This window comes from Theropithecus gelada, chromosome 9 (assembly GCF_003255815.1).
Source record: "Theropithecus gelada isolate Dixy chromosome 9, Tgel_1.0, whole genome shotgun sequence".
Lineage (NCBI taxonomy): Eukaryota > Metazoa > Chordata > Mammalia > Primates > Cercopithecidae > Theropithecus > Theropithecus gelada.
In genome coordinates, this window is record NC_037677.1 from 6,135,111 (window position 1) to 6,155,115 (window position 20,005).

The window sequence follows — 20,005 nt, forward strand, 5'->3', positions numbered from 1 at the left end:
AACTTAGAGTCTTCTTCTTGGCCCTTTGCTCTCCACATCAGGTTTTCGATGCCACCAATACTACCAGAGAGAGGAGACACATGATCCTTCATTTTGCCAAAGAAAATGACTTTAAGGTGAGCTGAGCGTCTTGTGTTGTGCTAGAGGGCTCGGGAGACAGGAAAAGGCCTCAGGAAGCAGCCTGAGTCTGCTCAGTCCCTCCTCTCCTGCTGCCCACGTTTTGCGGCCTTAAATTAGGGCCTTTGTGTGGTAGGGCTCTTGGGGGCCGTGGGGTGTTCCAGAGGGGTGGTGGCGGGAGGTGGCAGTGAGGAGGTGGGCTTTCCTGTCTGTGGGAGTTGGTGGGTGGCGTGCTTCCACCTTGTCCGGACGATGACATCGCAGTGATGGCAAGGTTGGTCCTTCATGGTGTTTGTTTTCTAATATCCCCACCTCACTTCCGCCAGGCATTTTTCATCGAGTCCGTGTGTGACGACCCTACAGTTGTGGCCTCCAATATCATGGTAAGACAGCCGGGAACCCCAGGCTCCTGCAGCAGTGTAGACCACAAGGACGTTTACAGTCTGAGGAAGTGGGGGACTGGGTCTGGCTCGGAAGCGCAGCTGAGCGCTTAGGACGAGCAGCCCCCAGTTGGCTGTTGATTGGGAGGTCAGACCTACAGAGCCGTTTTTAACCCAGAGACGTGTCCTGTGAGGGACTAGCTCCATCTAGGGCAGTGGGCAGGCTTGGATGGGAAGTAGGAAATAATTCAGGGAGACAGGAGTAGTTTCTGTTGGTGGCAGGTGACTGACAGCTAGTGGTGATTGGGCTGCCGGGGCAGAGGGCATCTCATTGCCCCCAGTGGGACAGGAGGCAGCAGCGGGTCGCTTGCTTTGACGGCTCCGGGAGGTAAGAATGCTTGGGCAGTGGCAAGAGTCCGTAGGGCTCAGCAGCCCCCTAAGTTTGGGAGGTAAGACTGTCTTCCTGCCGATGCATCTCGTGAACCTGCCACGAACCCTCCTGTCTGTGCTGTGCACGGGAGCTTGCCCAGATAAACTGAGGGCACTTGGCATCATAACTTGATGAATTTCTCCAGTGTTGCCACTTGATAGCAATATATATAAACAGGAATTGTTACTATGGAGACTTACTACAGGCCGCCACCCTGTGTTGGAGACAATTTTCAGCTTAAACATATTAGAATATGACAATTCTATAAAGAAAAGCAGTTCTGAAAACGTGCACTGGGACGCTGTGGTGTTGGCATCTTTGCATCTTTAGAGGGGATGCTAAGCATGTGTTAGCCCCGGTGGTGGACGTACTTCTAGATGTGTTAGCCCCGGTGGTGGACGTACTTCTAGATGTGTTAGCCCCGGTGGTGGACGTATTTCTAGATATCTTTAGGAAATGAATTCCTGTTTCAGGAAGGGCTATTTGAATTGTGAAAAGTCAGTTTAGATTTGTCCAGTGGGTGCAAAGGAGGAGGCTCAGAGTACGAGGAAATCACCTAAACAGAGGGTTTGCCACCTTTCTTGGGCTCGGCACTCCTCGTTCCCCTCGGTTGACCGCAGGGTGCAGCTGTGAAGTCATTTTTCCCAGTGAGCGGTCACCGATGTGCTTAGCAAGGAGTTTAGCATTTGTCTGGTTGTCCACTAACAGATAATCATTTGCCCCAACCCGCCGTGTTCAGAAATCTCTTTCTGATGAAATCTCAAAGCAGCTTTGTAGATCCAGGCATTTGTGAACTTAGATTTTTTTTTTAATTGTGGTAAAATATACATAATGTAAAGTTTACCATCTTAACCATTCTATTTATTTATTTATTTATTTATTTATTGAGATGGAGTCTCCTGTTGCCCAGGATGGAATGCAGTGGTGCGATCTTGGCTCACTGTAACCTCTGCCTCCTGGGTTCAAGCATTTCTCCTGCCTCAGCCTCCTGAGTAGCTGGGATAACAGACGTGTGCCACCATGCCCGGCTAATTTTTTTGTATTTTTAGAGGAGACAGAGGTTTCACCATGTTGGCCAGGCTGGTCTCAAACTCCTGACCTCAAGTGATCTGCCCGCCTTGGCCTCCCAAAGTGCTGGGATTACAGGCATGAGCCACCAAACCCCGCCATCTTAGCCGTTTTTTAAATGCGCAGTTCAGCAGCAAATTATATTCGCATTGTTGGGCAACCGCCACACACTATCCCCAGGACTTTCTCATCTTCCCTAGCTGAAACTCTGTGCCAGGACAGAGACACAACTGCCCACTGACTCGAGTCTTTGAAGAGTGGCTGCCTCTCAGTGACAGCAGTGGTTGATGAGAAAAAGAGCCCAGGCATTCAGAAATGCTGTTTCCCTAAAATCCACCTGGTTTCTGGGGCCTGTGCCACCGTGGGTGTTGGTAGACCTGTGTTGTTGCCTGGGAGAGCGAGCCCTGCAAAGGAGCAGGCACAGCCCTAGTTGGAGAAGCAGTTAACCACAGACTGGTCACACTGGGGCTGCCTCGGGTGGTGGGGGGGTGGAGGAGAAGCCACACAAGGCCAGAGGCATCTCTGGGAACTCCTGAGCGCACCTTAGAACCAGCAGCCTCCTCCTGGCGCGGGGAGCATTGCGGGTGCCCACGTGGAGCTCGGTTGAGTTCAGCGCCAGGCTGTCTGGCGGTGACTCCGGCACAGGACAGATCCTGACTTGCTGGAGCATTCAGAGGTGTTCTTTATGGAATCCCCGTGGGTTTCCTGTCTCTGTCCTTCCGGCTGCAGTTCTCCATCTCCCCAGGGAATCCTCCCCATGTAACATCAGGCTGTGACTCAGCCCCCAGGATCTTTTTCCCCTTTCTCTTACATGCTGGGCTGGCTCATCTTTGTACTGAGGCTTCTGTGCGCTCCCCTTTTGAAAGCCCCAAATCCTGCTTAATCTCGGCAGAAAGCCTTCCCGCGTGATTCATCAGCCGCCCCTTTGTGGTGTTGCAGGAAGTTAAAATCTCCAGCCCGGATTACAAAGACTGCAACTCCGCAGAAGCCATGGACGACTTCATGAAGAGGATCAGTTGCTATGAAGCCAGCTACCAGCCCCTGGACCCCGACAAATGCGACAGGTGATTCCCATGGCTGGCCGTCTCCGCAGACCCACATGAGAGTTCTTATTGCATTCTTGATGTTCCCACAAAGCATTTGCTCCTGGATACCTTAAAAACAAAATTTTTTTTTAAGACAGTTTTTTTTGTAGAGATGAGGTCTCGCTATGGTGCCCTGGCTGGTCTTGAACTCCTGGCCTCAGGTGATTCACACACAGCTGCTGGATACCTTTATCAATTCTCTTTGAAAATATCTTTTAAAAACAATCCTTGATGACAAACCATATTCAGTGGGAATATTTTGAACACTGTAGAAGTACAGGAAGTCAACATAGAGTTAAGGCTGATCTTGCTACTGTCCCTCTGATAGTTCCTTTCTTTTTTCTTTCCTTTACTTTCTTTCCATTTATTTATTTACTTATTTACTTACTTACTTACTTATTACTTGCTTACTTGCTTAGAGACAGGGTCTCTCAGGCTGGAGTGTGGTGGCATGATCATAGCTCACTGCAGGTTCAAACTTCTGGGCTCAAGTAATCCTACTGCCTCAGCCTCTTGAGTAGCTGGGACTACAGGTGTGGGTGTCCATGCCCAGCTAATTTTTTTTTTCTTTAGTAGAGATGAGGTCTTGCTATGTTGCCCAGGCTGGTCTTGAACTCCTAGACTCAAGCAATCCTCTTGCCTCAGCCTCCCAAAGTTCTGGGATTATAGGCATGAGCCACGCATAGGCCCCTTTCTTTTTATCTCCATTTTCTTTATTTTTTCTCCCCCTTTTCTGGGAGGCAAGCCAGTCTCACAGCCAGACGCCAGCTGTGGGAGAGAGTTGCCGCACGCACATGCTCTGCCCCTTAGAAGGATTCGGTCTGTGCTCTGGAGGGGCCTACAGTCCTGCCTTGCTGTTCCCTGGGGAACGCATCTTCTGGAGACCGGCCGGGCCAGGCCAGTGCGTCCTGCTGTGGGCAGTGGCCTGAGCTGTGGTCCTTGGTGGGGTCTCTCTGCAGGGACTTGTCGCTGATCAAGGTGATTGACGTGGGCCGGAGGTTCCTGGTGAACCGGGTGCAGGACCACATCCAGAGCCGCATCGTGTACTACCTGATGAACATCCACGTGCAGCCGCGCACCATCTACCTGTGCCGGCACGGCGAGAACGAGCACAACCTCCAGGGCCGCATCGGGGGCGACTCGGGCCTGTCCAGCCGGGGCAAGAAGGTGCGGGGTGTGCTGCGGCCTGGGCCGTTCTGGCTGCAGGGCGGTTGCAGGGTCTGCAGGGTGGGCGGGGAGGTGTGCGCTGCTGCTGCTGCTACTTGGTATGCCTGCTGTGTGTGTTATCTGTGTGTGCCTGTGTGTCGCTATGCATATCTGTGTGCATCTCTGTGTGTGTGTGTGTCTATGCCTATCCATGTGGCTTTGTGTGTGTGTGTGTCTTTGTGTTACTTTGTATGTATGTGTGTGTGTATTTGTGTGTGGTGTGTGTATCTCTGCACATGTGTGTGATGTGTGAGCAATTGTGCACTAGGAAGGGGAGGCGCAGGAAGAGCTGAGGCTGGTCTCTGGGGAGGGTGTGTGCTACTGTGGCTGTCCGAGTGGCCTGGGGCCCCCACGGTGTAAGCAGGTAGCGCACAGCCCCACGTGGGCTGCCTGCTCCAGCCCCTGGCTCTTGGAGGAGCTGCAGGCATCTGGAATGAGTGGCTCCTCTCCACCACCTCTCAGTTTGCCAGCGCCCTGAGCAAGTTCGTGGAGGAGCAAAACCTGAAGGACCTGCGCGTGTGGACCAGCCAGCTCAAGAGCACCATCCAGACGGCCGAGGCGCTGCGGCTGCCGTATGAGCAGTGGAAGGCGCTCAATGAGATCGACGCGGTGAGTCCCGGGAGGCGGGCATGGGACGGCTTCCCAAGAGGCCCTAGACACCCCTGTGGTTTGTTCCCCTGAGTGACCACTGTGTCCCCACAGGGCGTCTGTGAGGAGCTGACCTACGAGGAGATCAGGGACACCTACCCTGAGGAGTACGCGCTGCGGGAGCAGGACAAGTACTACTACCGCTACCCCACCGGGGAGGTGAGCGCAGCGCAGGCCGGGGCGGGCTGAGGGACCCCAGCGCACACGGCCACTGCTGTGCAGGGCTGGGCCACCCCTCCAGGGAGTTCGCTTCCGTGTGGGTTCTGGGGGCTCCTACACCCTCCACCTCGGAATTGAGTCCCCCCAAACTGAACCTTCTAACAGCCTGGGGAGAAGTGCATTTTCCCATAAGCAGAAATGAGATATTTTTCCCTAGGGACCTAGAACCGTGTGGGAGAGGAGGAAGGTGGTGTGTGATGGTCTACTGGGCAGGGTGGTGGGCAGGCTGGCAGGAGGGGTGGCTCTACATCCCCTGGGCAGCATCTGTGCCTCCCCAAGCACGGTGCCTGGGTGGCTGTGGCTGAGGATGTTGCTGGCTCCTCTACAGATGGGATCCTCCTAGGCCGGGTGTGTCCTCCTTGCCCGGGTGTGTCCTCCCTGCTCGTGCCCTGCTGAGCAGTGTCGTGCCTCACGCCTCTTGCCCTACTGTCCTCTGGCCTCAGACCGGGCCTTACACACCGGGGCCCTGGTTAGCACAGCAGAGAGCCTTTTCTGGTCTTTTTCTAAAGTCACAGCCCTTATGCTGCTTTTTACATTTTTAAATTGATAGAAAATACACATCACATAAAATGGACCATTTTCATCAGGTTAAAGTTATGATCTAGTGCATTTTAGCGTACTCACAGTGCCGTGCAGCCATCACCACATACTCCAGGCCTTTCCCTTGCTGCACAAAGAAACCCAGATCTGTTAGCAGCCGCTCCCGCCTGCCCCACCCAGCCCCGGCACCGGCCCGTCTGCTTCCTGCATCTGGATCTGCCTATTCTGGGCATTCCATGTAAATGGAATCAGATGCCACGCATGCCTTTGGGCCCGGTTCTTTCACACAGCATTGGGTTTTCCAGGTTCCCCCGTGTGGGAGCGGGGGAGGGCTTCACTCTGTTGATGGCTGAGCAGTAGTCCACGTTAAACCCTGCCGCTTCTCAACCACTGCTGATGATGGGTGATTGATTTTACATGGCTCTCTGGCCGGTCTGATGCAGGCCATGGCCAGCAGCAGAGCCCCTCCCTAGTGCCCTGAGCTCACGTGGGCCCGGCCCTCTGTGCTCAGTCCTACCAGGACCTGGTCCAGCGCCTGGAGCCGGTGATCATGGAGCTGGAGCGGCAGGAGAACGTGCTGGTCATCTGCCACCAGGCCGTCCTGCGCTGCCTGCTGGCCTACTTCCTGGATAAGAGCGCAGGTACCTCGGGCAGGCCGCGGTCCCGGGATGGAGGGAGGAGGGGACTGGCACTCGAGGGGTCAGCCGCAGACCTGCCGTGGCCTGTCCTGTGTTGGCTGCTGTGCCATGGGGTGTTAGGAGAAGGGCACAGGTGTCAGCTCCTGGCTGCTTCAGGTCCTCTCTGTCCAGTGCTTCCTTGAAGCCCTCGGGAAATGCTGTGGAGCCCAGGTTGATGCCTGGGACTTCATTGCTTCATAAACAGCTCCCCGAGACCCACCCCCGGCTCCACACATCCCAGGGTCTTGTCTTGGGGTAGGGGCTGCTCTTCTCTTCAGTACCCTCTAAGGAACAAACAGCCCGGAAAACTCTGACAATCAGATTGAAATGTTAAGTCTTAGCATGTCCAATCCATTGCAGCTGAATCCCTAGACAGACCTACATTGTTTGGGAGTGACTTTTTTTCCCAACTCTTAAGTCATTGTGAGGGCGAGTGTTTTGGTTTGGTTTGATGGTGCTCTTTGGGCTAGTCTTCTTCTGGGGCCATCTGCTGCCCGGGGCAGCTTGTGGCTGGGGACAGATGCCCCGGCCCGACAGTGCTTCCGAGGGTCCTTGTGGGGGGACCATAGAGGTCTTTCTATGCCTCCCCCACCCTCATGTCTCATTTCTTTTTTTGAGACAAAGTTTCTTGTGTGCGCAGGCTGCAGTGCAGTGCATGAGCTCACTGCAACCTCCACCTCCCGGGTTCAAGCGATTTTCCTGCCTCAGCCTCCTGAGTAGCTGGGATTACAGGCACATGCCACCACACCCTGGCTAATTTTGTATTTTTAGTAGAGATGGGGTTTTGCCATGTTGGTCAGGCTGGTCTCGAACTCCTGTCCTCAGGTGATGCACCTGCTTTGGCCTCCCAAAGTGCTGGGATTATAGGCCTGAGCCACCACGCCTGGCTGTGTCTCATTTCTAATTGTGGGTGTACAATTTCCATTTCAGAGGAGATGCCCTACCTGAAATGCCCTCTTCACACTGTCCTGAAACTGACGCCTGTCGCTTATGGTGAGTAGCAACCCCTGCCAAGCCCTATCCCCCTGAAGGTGGCCACAGCAGCTTCTTGTGGCCGTGGGCTGTAAGCGGGGCTGTCCCTTTAACAGCAGCTTCCTCTGCCCCCATCCCACGCCCTCCAGGCTGCCGTGTGGAATCCATCTATCTGAATGTGGAGTCCGTCAGCACGCACCGGGAGAGGTCAGAGGTGAGTGGAGGCCCCAAGCCTCATCCTGGCCATCATCACACGATAGCCCTGGTGGGTGATGGGTGCTCAGGAGGCCCCAGGGCCGCTTGCCTGCAGGTGCTGGCCTGTATGTGGCCGTGGGTCTGCTGGTTGCCTTCCTCAGCACCTCTGTGTTTCTGCCCATCTGTTCTGTAGCCTTTTCTTTTTTTTTCTTCCTTCCTGTGTTCTCTTCTTCCCATTTCTGCTGAGCTCAAGATGTGAATATTAGTGAGGAAGATACGTTCTCTCTCTTTTCTTTTTTTTTTTTGAGACAGGGTCTCAGTCTGTTCCCCAGGCTGGAGTGCGGTGGCGCAATCACGGCTCACTGCAGCCTCAACCTCCTGGGTTCAAGCGATCCTCCCACCTCAGCCTCCCGCGTAGCTGAGACTACAGGTGCGCACCACCATGCCCAGCTAATTTTAATTTATTCGGTTTTTTAGAGATGGGGGTCTCGCTTTGTTGCCCAGGCTGGTCTTGAACTCTTGGGCTCAAGTGATCCTCTTGCCTCAGTCTCCCAAAGTGCTGGGATAAAGGTGTGAGCCTTTGTGCCCAGCCTCTGTTCTCTTTTAACATCAGCATAGCACAGTTCTTGGTGCCTTTCCTTTCTGGCAGCTAAAACCCGTGCTTTCAGTCTCCAGAGTTACTGTTTCAAACAGGAGCAGCAGGTCAGCGCCGCCACGCGCATGTCATTAGGCTCAGAACCGCCAAGAACACGGTGTTAAAAGAGGAGTGGCGTGGAGAGCGGAGGCCTGGGGGATGGCGGGTGGGCAGGTGTTTCGGGAGACCTCGAGGCCTGGCCGTGCGGCTGCTCTCTACCTTGTGGGGAGGCCTGACATTTGAAGGTGGGCCAGGCTGCCTCTGACTGAGTAGAGTGGACCTCTGCCCAGGTGGATGTGCGTTGTGAAAGTGAGTTTGAATTCACGGTGTACAGGCTGCCAAAAGTACAACACTTTGCTAGTACTAGTCAGACCTTTCTCTTAGACCGAGCGTGACTTTCCATCATGGCATTCCCAAAACAGGTGACTGTCCTTGTCCCAAGAAGCTTGGCCGTCAGATTTTGGCATGAAGGGATGAGGTGTCTGCCCAGTCGTTGGCAGTTGCCTGGCTGGTGGGCTGACCTGAGAGAGGACGGGGTCCCTTGGCCGCCTTGGTCCCTATCACCCCCTCCCCTTCGGAATGTGGGTCACTGGATGCTGTCCTGCCTTTAGCCATATGACAACAGCCCCGGTCAGGGAACCACTGCCCCAGCTATGGGATTGGGCCTGAGCCGGTCCTGGAGCTCTTCCCTGCAGGGAATGGGGCAGGGCCATGACGGAGACAGACCCTGGTTCTGAGGCTGGAGGCCCGCACCCCATCACGCTGTCCCTCCCGTGGGAGGGCCGGGTCTGGTCCTGGCCGGCAGAACCTGCTTCCTGCTGCGAGGTTTCTGCCCCTTTGGTCTCCAGGCTGGTTTTGTAGCCTCCGTGCCCCATCCCGAGCCAGGGTGCCCTTTGTGGAGTACAGATGGCCTCAGGTCGGCGGAAGGCAGTCAGCACAGGTGCCTTCCCCTCCCCATCCTGGGAGCCTCAGGCCCAGCCTGTCCCTCCTAGATGCCCGTCCTCAGCTCTCAGAGAGGCTGGAAGCCAAGCTCTTTTCTCCGACCTCATGCTCTGCTGTGATTATCATTCTTTCCCTCCTTGCTTTGCAAGCACCGTGTTTGTCTGTGTGGGGAATCCTTTGGAACCATCCGAGGAAGGGGCATGGGAGGGAATCACCCCCATTCTTGCTGCTGGGGAATTGCCACACACTCAGCAGCCCGTAGTCCCTGGTCTGTGGTCCCTGGTCCGTGGTCTCTGGTCCATGGTCCGTGGTCTCTGGTCCGTGGTCTGTGGTCCCTGGTCTGTGGTCCCTGGTCCACAGTCCCTGGTCCGCGGTCCCTGGTCCATGGTCCCGGCCACTCCCCTCGGTCAGTCTTGTTGCCTCCCTAAAATCCAGGAGCAGATAAACTTTGTTGGGGCTAATTTTCCTCCCCTTCTTTGTAACTGTCGCCTTTCTCTCTTTTGTCTTTGTCTTGCTTAGGATGCAAAGAAGGGACCTAACCCGCTCATGAGACGCAATAGTGTCACCCCGCTAGCCAGCCCCGAGCCCACCAAAAAGCCTCGCATCAACAGCTTTGAGGAGCATGTGGCCTCCACCTCGGCCGCCCTGCCCAGCTGCCTGCCCCCGGAGGTGCCCACGCAGCTGCCCGGACAAGTCAGTGCACTCCCCTTTCCTTCCTGCCTGGGGGACGCATGCCGGGTGTGACGCCGCAGATCTGCGATTGCGTGTGTGTTTGCAGGAATGCGTGGGGGTGTGTGTGTGGGTGTGCATGTGTGTGTTGTAGGTGTCTGTGCACGTGTGTCACGGGGGCATGTGCACACACGTGTGTGTTGAGGGAGAACATGAGAAGCACCCTCCGAAGTTGAGGCCCCGGGGACTCTCCTTGCTGGTGACAACTGTGACTGCGTTCGCCTCCTTTCTGAGGATGGGGTCTTTACAGGGCAGAAGCAGGCAGTGCAGAAGGAAGAGTGAGATGTCCAAGACCCGTTCACATTCGTGAATGGTTATTTCTAAAACAAAGAGAGTGGCCACTTTCTCCCATAAATAACACGGTTATCCCAGCGGTAGTGAGAAACCTAAACAAGGCTGGGTGCATTAGTTTTGAAGGTTACAGGCTGGAAGATTTTGGTTATTAGACATTGATTTGTTTTCAGAAAACTGGTCTTTTCCTTTAGAGCCAGGAACCCTTGCAAGTATGTGAGATGTAGAAATTTCTGGGCTCAAATTCAGGTACCACCCAAGGGTCTGTCCCACCTCCACCCACCAGGCCTGGCCCCACAAATCAGCCTAGTGCAGCGTCTGGTCAGGTTTGTGGATGAGCCGGATGTTGTTGCCGGCTCTGAGCATCCTCTTCAGTCTGCCCCCTCTTCCCGCTTTTTCCGAGACTTCCTTAGACCTGGTGGTGTCTGGAATGTGACCTGCGAGATGCCGTAGCCTCCACAGGTCACTTAACCTCTGCAGGCCTCAGTTTTCTCATCCAGGCAATGGGGGAACAGTGGCAGTGCAGAATGCAGATCAGATGGGGGGATTCGTGCCCTGCATCAGGCCCAGTGTCGGGCACGTGGTGGGGACACGTAGACACGGTGAGGTGGCTTTGATTAGCGGAAGCCTGGAGGCCTGGCTTTGGTGGTAGTTCAACACTAACATGAGTGCAGCATGTAATCGCCTAGATTCTTCTCCTCCCAGGCCCTCAGTCTCCTTAGCTTTCCACATGACGGGGGCAGGACTGGGAGAGCCCCCATAAATATTCCCTGGCAGGTCTCAGATCTGAGGGTTTTCATGAAAAGCCAGCAGAACGGAAATGGTGTCCCTGTGGCGTCCGTTCTGATGGAAATGTGCGGTTGTATTTGGAAGTTCAGAGGCCGCTGCTTTGATGCTTGGGGGGACCAGGCTGGGGAAGGGGGTTGACATCCTGAGCTACACAGACTTCCATCGTGGAGGACGCAGTGGCAGGGGCTGCATCCTCCCATCTGCTTCAGAGCTGCCCCTGGTGTCGGGAGGACAGTCCTTCAGGCTGGCCAGGTTCTTAGGGACGTCTGAAGCTGCTGGCTGGGCTGGCCTGGGGTTTTGCAGGGCTTCGTCCCTGCAGATCGCACCTCCTGACTGACTTCTCTCTCTGCTTCTCCTCCGCAGCCTTTGCTAGGGCAAGCCTGTCTGTAAGTATCTCTCCGATCATTGCTGCTGCTTCACCGCTTTCTTCCTGCTTGCTCAGTTGGCCTCCTGCCTGTTAAAATATTGAGGATGAGAGCAGTTTTGTGATCCGAGGTCTTCATGGGGAAGGAGGAGATGGGCGTGGGAGCAGGGAGGAGAGATTCCTGGATGTTTTTAGAAAAGGGTGCAGGAGGTGGTGGTGGCTCCACTACGGTTGCGTGTGTTCCAACACCGCCGCACGACAGCTGGCTTCTCCGTGACCCTCTCAGGGCTGCAGGTCGTGGTTTGTAATGGCCGTGGTTTAGGGCTCAGCATAAGTCCACATTTCCTTCTCCGAATCAGATCTCGGTGGCGAGCTGCATCTGCGCCAGGTGCCATTAGCCCTAAAGCCCCCTCCTGCCCCAGGAGTGTCTTGTTTTGAAAGGAAAACTTACTCAGAGCCTAATCTGTAAAACAAACCTGTGTGAATAGTGGGAGTGTGCTGGGGCCTGAGCTCTGAGCCTCTCCCTCCCCATGAGGACCCCCCATGCCCCGAAAGAGTTCCAAGTGGAGCCCTTCTTGAGGATCCGTTTGTCCTGGGGTGGAGCCTGCTCAGCGTCATAGTCAGCCTAATTAAGAAAGGGAGCACCCAGGGGTGGGTGCGGCTTCCATCTCTAACCCATGTGGTCACCTCTGCTCCTCCCAGAGCTCTCTGCAGAGTTTCAGGTTGAGTCTTAGTTCTGGCAGCCCCTGGATAGCTGGGGCTGTGTTCCCACCACTCTGGGATCCTGCCCCCACCGGGAGCAGAGGCCTTTCTGCCGCAGAACTTTAATGACAAGCCACCATGAAGTGTCACCCTCGTGCCCCCCAAAAAACACACCTCCCCTTTATTTCCTCTTTGCTCCTTAAGTTACCTTTGCTACTTTATGCAGAAACTGGAGAGGTGTAATGAGGAGTGCAGCCTGAGACTGAAAAGCATGGCTGGGTTTTGGAAACGGGAGAGGTTGGGCATGGCACTCAAATTTTGGTGGCGAAGGGGTGAAGGGCCAGAGGGTATACCAGTGTCCCCCATGCCCACGTTCCTTAAGACCACCCTGAGAGATCGGAAGGACAGTCAGTGCCCCGTTTAATGGGTGAGGGGCCGAGTGACTGCCCCGTGCTTCCAGCAGGGTTCACCTTTCCCTGCCACTGTCCTGAGGCCCCTGCCCTGCAGCCTGCAAGGCATAGGCAGCTGTTGGACCCTCGTGTCCCCCCACAGCCACTCCCTTGCAGCTGCTTCCCACGGCCAGGCTTTGCTTACCTAAGGTGGGCCTGCCCTTAACTTCCAGCTTCTGGGGGCACGCCCTCCATCCTCAGGGCCAGTGTCTGTGATGTGCCAGGCCAGTGTGCAGCACTTCAGGACCTGGGCTTCTCCTTGTGGGAAACCTGCCTTTGCATTTGGAGCCTGAAGGTTTTATATCTGTGCGTGTCCTGATCCTGTAGCCGAGCAGTCCCCAACCTTTTTGGCACTAGGGACCCGTTTCATGGAAGAGAATTTTCCCCACCACAGCAGGGTGGGAGATGGTTTGGGGATAAAACTGTTCTGCCTCAGATCATCTGACATTACATTCTCAGAAGGAACGCAGAGCCTAGATCCCTCGTGTGCACAGTTCACCGTAGGGTTCATATATGCTCCTCTGAGTCGGGTGTTAGTGCTGGCTGGCCCGCCCACCGCCCACCTCCTGCTGTGTGTCCTGCCTCCGAATGGGCTATGGATTGGGTACTGGTCCACAGCCCAGAGGTTAGGGACCCCTGTGTTAGACCCGTGGCCTGATGTTGCCAGGAAAGAAATCTTTGTACTAGGAAGAACCATTTGGGGATAGCCTCCGACCCGCTAAAGCTGATCTTGTCCATCTCCAAGACTGACATTATAGTGCCTTTGCTAGAATCCCTCCTGCTCAGCAAAAATACATCCTGTGGACCCATCACACCTGACTCAGGTCGGAATTTCACTCTGGAGTCCCATTGTCCCATCCATTCTGGGTGCGTGACCCCACGTCTAGGATTGTAGCCACATCGGATTCTAGGAGTCCACCTGGGCTCTGTGACCAGAATTTATGATGAAAGTCAGACCGAGCCAGGTCTGCGTCTTGGTTCTACTCCTCCTGGCCTCTGTCCTTGGCACGGGCACGTTAAAGCAATTCTAGAACCTCAGCTTCCTCATCTGTAATATGGAGATAATAACTTCATAAAGGTTTCCTAATGAGACTCTAGATACAGGACTTAGCAGAACATCTGGCCCCTAGGAAGTGCATGGCAGACGGCAGTGCTGTTCTTGTCAGGGAGGAACTTGGTGCCCTGGGCCTGTGGAGACTTCTGGGCTTGCTGGCATTGGGTCAGCATTTGGATACCCTTCTGTAACCTGAGGGATTTCTTCTCTGGGGCAGCAGGAACACTCAGACTTGGGAAGGGGAAACCCCTGGGGTCTCAAGGCAGTGGCCTGAAATCTTTCTTTTTTGAGACGGAGTTTTGCTCTTGTTGCCAGGCTGGAGTGCAGTGGTACAATCTTGGTTCACTGCAGCCTCCTTCTCCCGGGTGCAAGTGATTCTCCTGCCTCAACCTCCTGAGTAGCTGGGATTACAGGCGCCCACCACCACGCCTGGATAATGTTTGTATTTTTAGTAGAGATGGGGTTTCACCATGTTGGCCAGGGTGGTCTCGAATTCCTGACCTCAGGTGATCCACCCACCTCGGCCTCCCAAAGTGCTGGGATTACAGGCGTGAGCTACTGCACCTGGCCTAGAGTCTTTTGACCCCTGTGATCTTGGTTTCCCAGTAAAATGGGGGTGAACGACTGTCCAGACCCGGTGCTCTGCAGTGCCTTCCTAGGGGCTGTGCCGGCTGCTTGGGATCGAGAGATCACCTGGCATTTGTGATGCAACCTTCATTTTTAAAATTTCAAATGCACACTAGAAAACCCTACTAAAGATTTTTTTTTTTTTTTCCTTTTCCAACCTGTTTCTTCCTCTTCCCCACTCTGCTTGAAAGACGAACTGTCTGTCACATTTTCTCAAAGTTTTCTCCTTACTAACCGTGGAAGGTAAATGCCTGGGTGCATGTCCCTCCGTTCTGCACCGCGTCACGGCACCTGGGTCTGTGTGCAGACTGGCCATCGTGCAGTGCGGGGCTCATTTGTCTCCATGCCGAGGGTGTGAAGTGCAGCACCATTGTCGTGAGGTCCTTTCTAGTCTGTCTCTCACCCCCCACGTGTCCTGAGCCGGGGCCCCTGGGTGAAGGACGTGGACGTCACCCGGTCTTGCAGGCTCTCCACTGTCATTGTTGCATCGCCATCATCTGTGGGTGCCGGAAGCCGTGGGCTGGTGGTGGTGAGGACAGGTCGGAGCCAGCGGATGTGGAGGGAAATGTCAGCCCTGCTCTCTGATCCCACAGCCCGGCTGGGGCTCTCCCTAGATATGAGGACCCAGGGCTCTCTGGAGAGAATTGTCCCCTCCTGGCGGGCACCCGTCACTTCCATCCCCCCCCGGCAGGCACCCATCACCCCCGACAGGCACCCATCATCCTCCGATGGGTACCCGTCACCCCCTGGAAGGCACTTATCACCTCCCGGCAGGCACCCATCACTTCCATCATCCCCCGGCAGGCACCCATCATCCCCCGATGGCACCCATCACCCCCTGGCAGCACCTATCACCTCCCAGCAGGCACCTATCACCCCCCGGCAGGCACCCATCATCCCCTGATGGCACCCATCACCCCCTGGCAGTCACCTATCACCTCCCAGCAGGTACTCATTATCCCCTGGCAGGCACCCATCATCACCCAATGGGTACCCATCACCCCCTGGCAGGCACTTATCACCTCCCGGCAGGCACCCATCACTTCCATCACCCCCCGACGGGCACCCATCATCCCCCGATGGGCACCCATCACCCCCTGACAGGCACCTATCACCTCCCGGCAGGCATTTATCACCCCCTAGCAGGCACCCATCATCCCCTGGCAGACACCCATCAACCCCCAATGGGTACCCATCACCCCCTAGCAGTCACCTATCACCTCCAAGCAGGTACTTGTTATCCCCTGGCAGGCACCTGTCATCCCCCAGTGGGCACCCATCATCCCCCAGTGGGCACCCATCACTCCTGACAGGCACCTATCACCTCCCGGCAGGCACCCATCACCCCCCAGCAGGCACCTATTACCTCCCAGCGGGCACCCATCACCTGGGTTCCTGAGTCCAGCCCAGGCCTGGGCAAGAGCTCTGATGCTGCCCAGCCCTGTGACTTTCCTCCCTGTGGATGGCTGCAGCCTCGGACCCCCAGTTCTGTGTGGGGTGGGTATGGGCCGTGGTGGCCCTGTGTGCCTGGGCTCTCCCACCGTCTTTAGAGCAGTCTGGGTGGAGACACTGAGGATTGGAGAGAATAGTTTTAAACATTGTATGTTTTCTTGTTTTTTGAGGCGTAGGTGAAGGAGGTCGGGGAAGGAGGCCTGCTGTGCAGTGGCTGCAGTCAGTCATGTTCCCCACTAATATCGGAACATGTTTTCGGGGGGCAGTTGGTACTGGCCAGTGCCCTAGGGGTGGGACTCCCTGCGAGGGCCATTGTGATCAGAAGTGGGGCAGGGTTTTAGCGACAGCCCCCTCTGCCTGGCTTCCTGCCTGGGCCTCCCCACCATGTCCAGCCATTCCATGTATCACCTGTGTTCTGCCTGTCAAGCTGTGTTCCCAGAATCTGGATGCAGGAGCTGGGAGTGTGGCTCTGCTGTGGGCTGAGTTGAGAGGAGGGGGCCTGTGTGTCTTTGGAGGCCCCAGGCTCATCTGCCTGGCTGGGGCCAGTGAGGTTCCCCTTGTGGGATTTCTATGGGGTCATGAGCATGAGGCTCCTGTGGTCCCTGGCGCCTAGCACTGCGTAGCTCATGGTCCTCCCGGAGCCACACGGCCCCCACCAGGCGGGCTCCTGGCCTGGCGCCCAGCCCCTTCTCTGAGACTCTGGGGTTATCTTCCGTCATGTTCTGGGGCCCACCTGGGCTGTCTTCCGCCTGTGGGATTGGCAGCACCTTTCTTAGGTCCTGTTCTTTGTCTGGGATGGAGGGAGGGAAGAATTCTCCCTTGCATGACTCGGCATCTTCTGCTTTAGAAGCCAGCCAGCTGCAAATCTTGACTCCCTCCCCACCTTTCTTTTCTCCTGAAAACAGAACATGAAAGGCTCCCGGAGCAGCGCCGACTCCTCCAGGAAACACTGAAGCAGACGTGTTGGTTCCATTCCGTTTCCATTTCTGCAGCTTAGCTTGTGTCCTGCCCTCTGCCCGAGGCGCAGCGTATCCTGAGGACTTCTTCTGGAGAGGGTGGGATGGAGCAGCGGGGGAGCCTTGGCCGAAGAGAACCATGCTTGGCACCCTCTGTGTCCCCTCAGCCGCTGGACACCGGAAAGCCACGTGGGTCCCTGGCACCCTGCCTTTAGCCGCGGGGTCCCAACCTCCACTCTCTGGGTTTCCTAGGAGTGTCCAGCTTCGAAGACCTACAAGGCCTGGGGAGAGTGATGAGTGCTGGTCCTGACAAGAGGCCACTGGGGACACTGTGCCATTTTATTTTGTTTCTGTGATCTCCTGGCACATTTGGAGCTGGGAAGACCACACTGGTGGCAGAATCCTAAAATTAAAGGAGGCAAGCTCCTAGTGGCTGAAGGTCAAGGAATGGGTAAAAACTTCCACGTGGCTGTTTGATGCATCTTGACCTGGGAAGACGCTTCATGGGAATGGACTTGGATAGGTGTTGGGTTGGGGCATCTTGTGCAAGAAGTCCCTGAGCCGATATGCAAGTTGGCTGGGTGGTCCACACTTCGGCTGTCCCGCGGGTCCACACACCTTCCAGGCCTGCGTTCTGCCTCCAAAGATGTTCAAGGGCAGGCTGGCCGCACGGGGAGAGGGAAGTATTTTGCTGAAATGTGAGAACTGGGCCCTCCAGGGCCCCTCTCTCCTGCAACCTGGACTTGGGGGGAACTGAGATACACTTTCCTGGGGCTGCTGGCTTTTGCACTTTTTTGATGGCGGAAGTGTGACCTGAGCGTCACACCTTCTCTTCAGGAACGTAGATGTTGGGGTGTGTTGCCCTGGGGGGGCTTGGAGCCTCTGAAGGTGGGGAGCGAAGCACCTGGCGTCCTTCCCCAGCACTTGCATTACTGTCCCTGCTCTTCCCAGGTGGGGACAGTGGCCCGAGCAAGGCCTCACTCCCAGCTGCTGCTTCCAGAGCTGCCTGCACACTGTCTTGGAGCGTCTGCCTTGTGCCTGGCACTCTGCCAGTGCCTTGGGGAAGTCGGAAGAGTGGACTTTGTCCTGGCCTTCCCTTCATGGCATCCGTGACATTTCTGTGGTGATGGAAAGCATGGGACCTGTCGTCTCAGCCTGTTGGTTTCTTGTCATTGCCTCAAACCCTGGGGTAGGTGGGGCGGGGGGGGGGTCTCGTGCCCAGATGAAACCATTTGGAAACTCGGCAGGCAGCAGAGTTTGTCCAAATGACCCTTTTCAGGACGTCTCAAAGCTGGTGCCAAAGGTCACTTTTCTTTCCTGCCTTCTGCTGTGAGCCCCGAGATCCTCCTCCCAGCTCAAGGGACAGGTCCTGGGTGAGGGCGGGGGATTTAGGCAGCTGAAACTGGGCGTGGAAAGAAGAGCCGTTGCTCTTTGTTTTTCAAGAAGAACTGTTGCTGTTTGTTTTTCGAGAAAAGTTTTTAAAGAATGCATGTTTTTTTTTTCCCGGTTGGAATTGAGTAGGAACTGAGGCTGTGCTTCAGATATCGTACAGTCAAGTGGGGGATTTTCACGCTGAACCATTCAAGCCCTCCCTGCCCATCACACCCGCTTTGGCTGGCATCTGCTGGAGAGGATGTCTGTCTGCATTCCCGTGCAACTCCAGACTCACACAGTTTTCTCTCTCTCCCTGGATGTTGAGTCTCATCAGAGTGTGTGGGTAGCGGGTGGGCGTGCATGGGTGCATGATTGTGCTTCACTTGGTTGTATTTTTCGATTTGACATGAAAGGCCTGTTGCTTTGCTCTCGAGAATAGTTTCTCGTGTCCCCTTCGCAGGCCTCATTCTTTGAACATCAACTCTGAAGTTCGATACAGATGGGGGCTTGATAAAGCTGTGTTCCCCTCTCCCCTCTGACTACCTAAAATCAATACCTAAATACAGAAGCCTTGGCCTAACACGGGCCTTTAGTTTGGGAAGGGCCTAGATGGGAAGAGAGGGAACATGAATCTGGACAGGGAGGGAGAGTCTACAGAAAGGAGAACACTGCCCACTTTGCAAGCCAGTGACCTGCCTTTTGAGGGGACGTTGGACGGGGCAGGGGTGGGTTTGAGCTACAGTCATGAATTTTGGCGTCTACCGATTCTTACCAACTCCCCACCCCACAAAAAAAAATAACGGGGACCAATATTTTTAACTTTGTCTATTTGTTTTTGGGTGAGTTTCCCCCTCTCCTTATTCTGTCCTGAGACCACGGGCAAAGCTCTTCATTTTGGGAGAGAAGAAAAACTGTTTGGAACCACACCAATGATATTTTCGTTTGTAATACTTGAAATTTATTTTTGTATTATTTTGATAGCAGATGTGCTATTTATTTATTTAATATGTATAAGGAGCCTAAACAATAGAAAGCCGTAGAGATTGGGTTTTGTTGTTAATTGGTTTGGGAGCCTTCTATGTGTGACTTATGACTTCTCTGTGTTCTATGTATTTGTCTGAGTTAATGACCTGGGATATAAAGCTCTGCTAGCTTTCCAACAGGAGATGCCTTTCAGAAATTTGTATATTTTGCAGTTGCCAGACCAATAAAATACTTGGTTGAAATACATGGACGAAGTGAACCTCTGGTCTTTTCATGGGGGAAAGAAGAGTCTTTAATTGGTGTTTATGGCAGATGCACCACGGAGCTGCCAACTCACCGCTTCATTATCTTCCCTTCAACAGGATGTTCAAGTACAGAGTGTCTCCTGCCTGCATTTGGGGAGAATGAGCTGTCTCAGTCTTTCTTCTAATTGATAGACTTCATGTTTTATTTTTATTAATTTTTATTTGATTTTTATTTTTGAGACTGAGTTTCTCATTCTCTCGCCCATGCTGGAGTGCAGTGGCACGATCTCAGCTCACTGCAACTTCCTCCTACGAGGTTCAAGCAATTCTCATTCCTCAGCCTCCCGAGTAGCTGGGATTACAGGTGTGCGCCACCATGCCTGGCTAATTTTTGTATTTTTATTAGAGATGGGGTTTCACCGTGTTGACCAGGCTGGTCTTGAACTGGCCTCAGGTGATCTGCCCACCTCTGCTTTCCAAAGTGCTGGGATTACAGGCGTGAGCCACTGTGCCTGGCCCTATGTCAGTTTTACTCCCTTCCTTCTATACCCCTTCCCCACACCCTTTTAAACAGCAGCAGTTCTTGCCCCAGCGGCACCACAGAAGGGATCTTTCATTTTAGGTTCCTTTCACCCGCCCTTCCCCATCCCCTTCTGGCCCCCTTCCAAGTTTCTACAGGGAATAAAACTCAAGCTTCTATGACTTTTTTGCCTCTCATTGGTTGACAGAGGTTGAGCCGGTTATTTCACTTTCAGCCTCAGCATCTGCATCTTTGCAGATGGGACGGGGTTTAGGGTGGAGCGTGGCATACCCGCCGAGTGGAGGAAGCCCTGGAGCGGTTCCTTCTGCAGCCGGAATGCATGACCAGCGTCTTGC

The 20,005-nt window shown here is 54.7% G+C and overlaps 1 protein-coding gene across 4 annotated transcripts in view; it reads left to right on the top strand.

Moving 5' to 3' along the window:
- PFKFB3 (6-phosphofructo-2-kinase/fructose-2,6-biphosphatase 3) overlaps positions 1-19,130 on the top strand; it is an 88,050-nt gene extending 68,920 nt beyond the window's left edge. For 3 of the 4 annotated variants that reach the window (XM_025395722.1, XM_025395718.1, XM_025395719.1), the window contains exons 5-15: positions 42-116; positions 444-500; positions 2,935-3,059; positions 4,040-4,247; positions 4,749-4,895; positions 4,989-5,093; positions 6,205-6,334; positions 7,301-7,363; positions 7,492-7,556; positions 9,633-9,806; positions 16,476-19,130. In XM_025395722.1, the coding sequence (XP_025251507.1) occupies positions 42-116; positions 444-500; positions 2,935-3,059; positions 4,040-4,247; positions 4,749-4,895; positions 4,989-5,093; positions 6,205-6,334; positions 7,301-7,363; positions 7,492-7,556; positions 9,633-9,806; positions 16,476-16,523 (1,197 nt within the window). In that variant the 3' untranslated portion in view covers positions 16,524-19,130. Of the gene's footprint in view, positions 1-41; positions 117-443; positions 501-2,934; positions 3,060-4,039; positions 4,248-4,748; positions 4,896-4,988; positions 5,094-6,204; positions 6,335-7,300; positions 7,364-7,491; positions 7,557-9,632; positions 9,807-11,285; positions 11,313-16,475 lie in introns of those variants that run through there. The other variant, XM_025395720.1, reaches the window with a different exon arrangement.
- Positions 19,131-20,005: the final 875 nt, after the last annotated feature.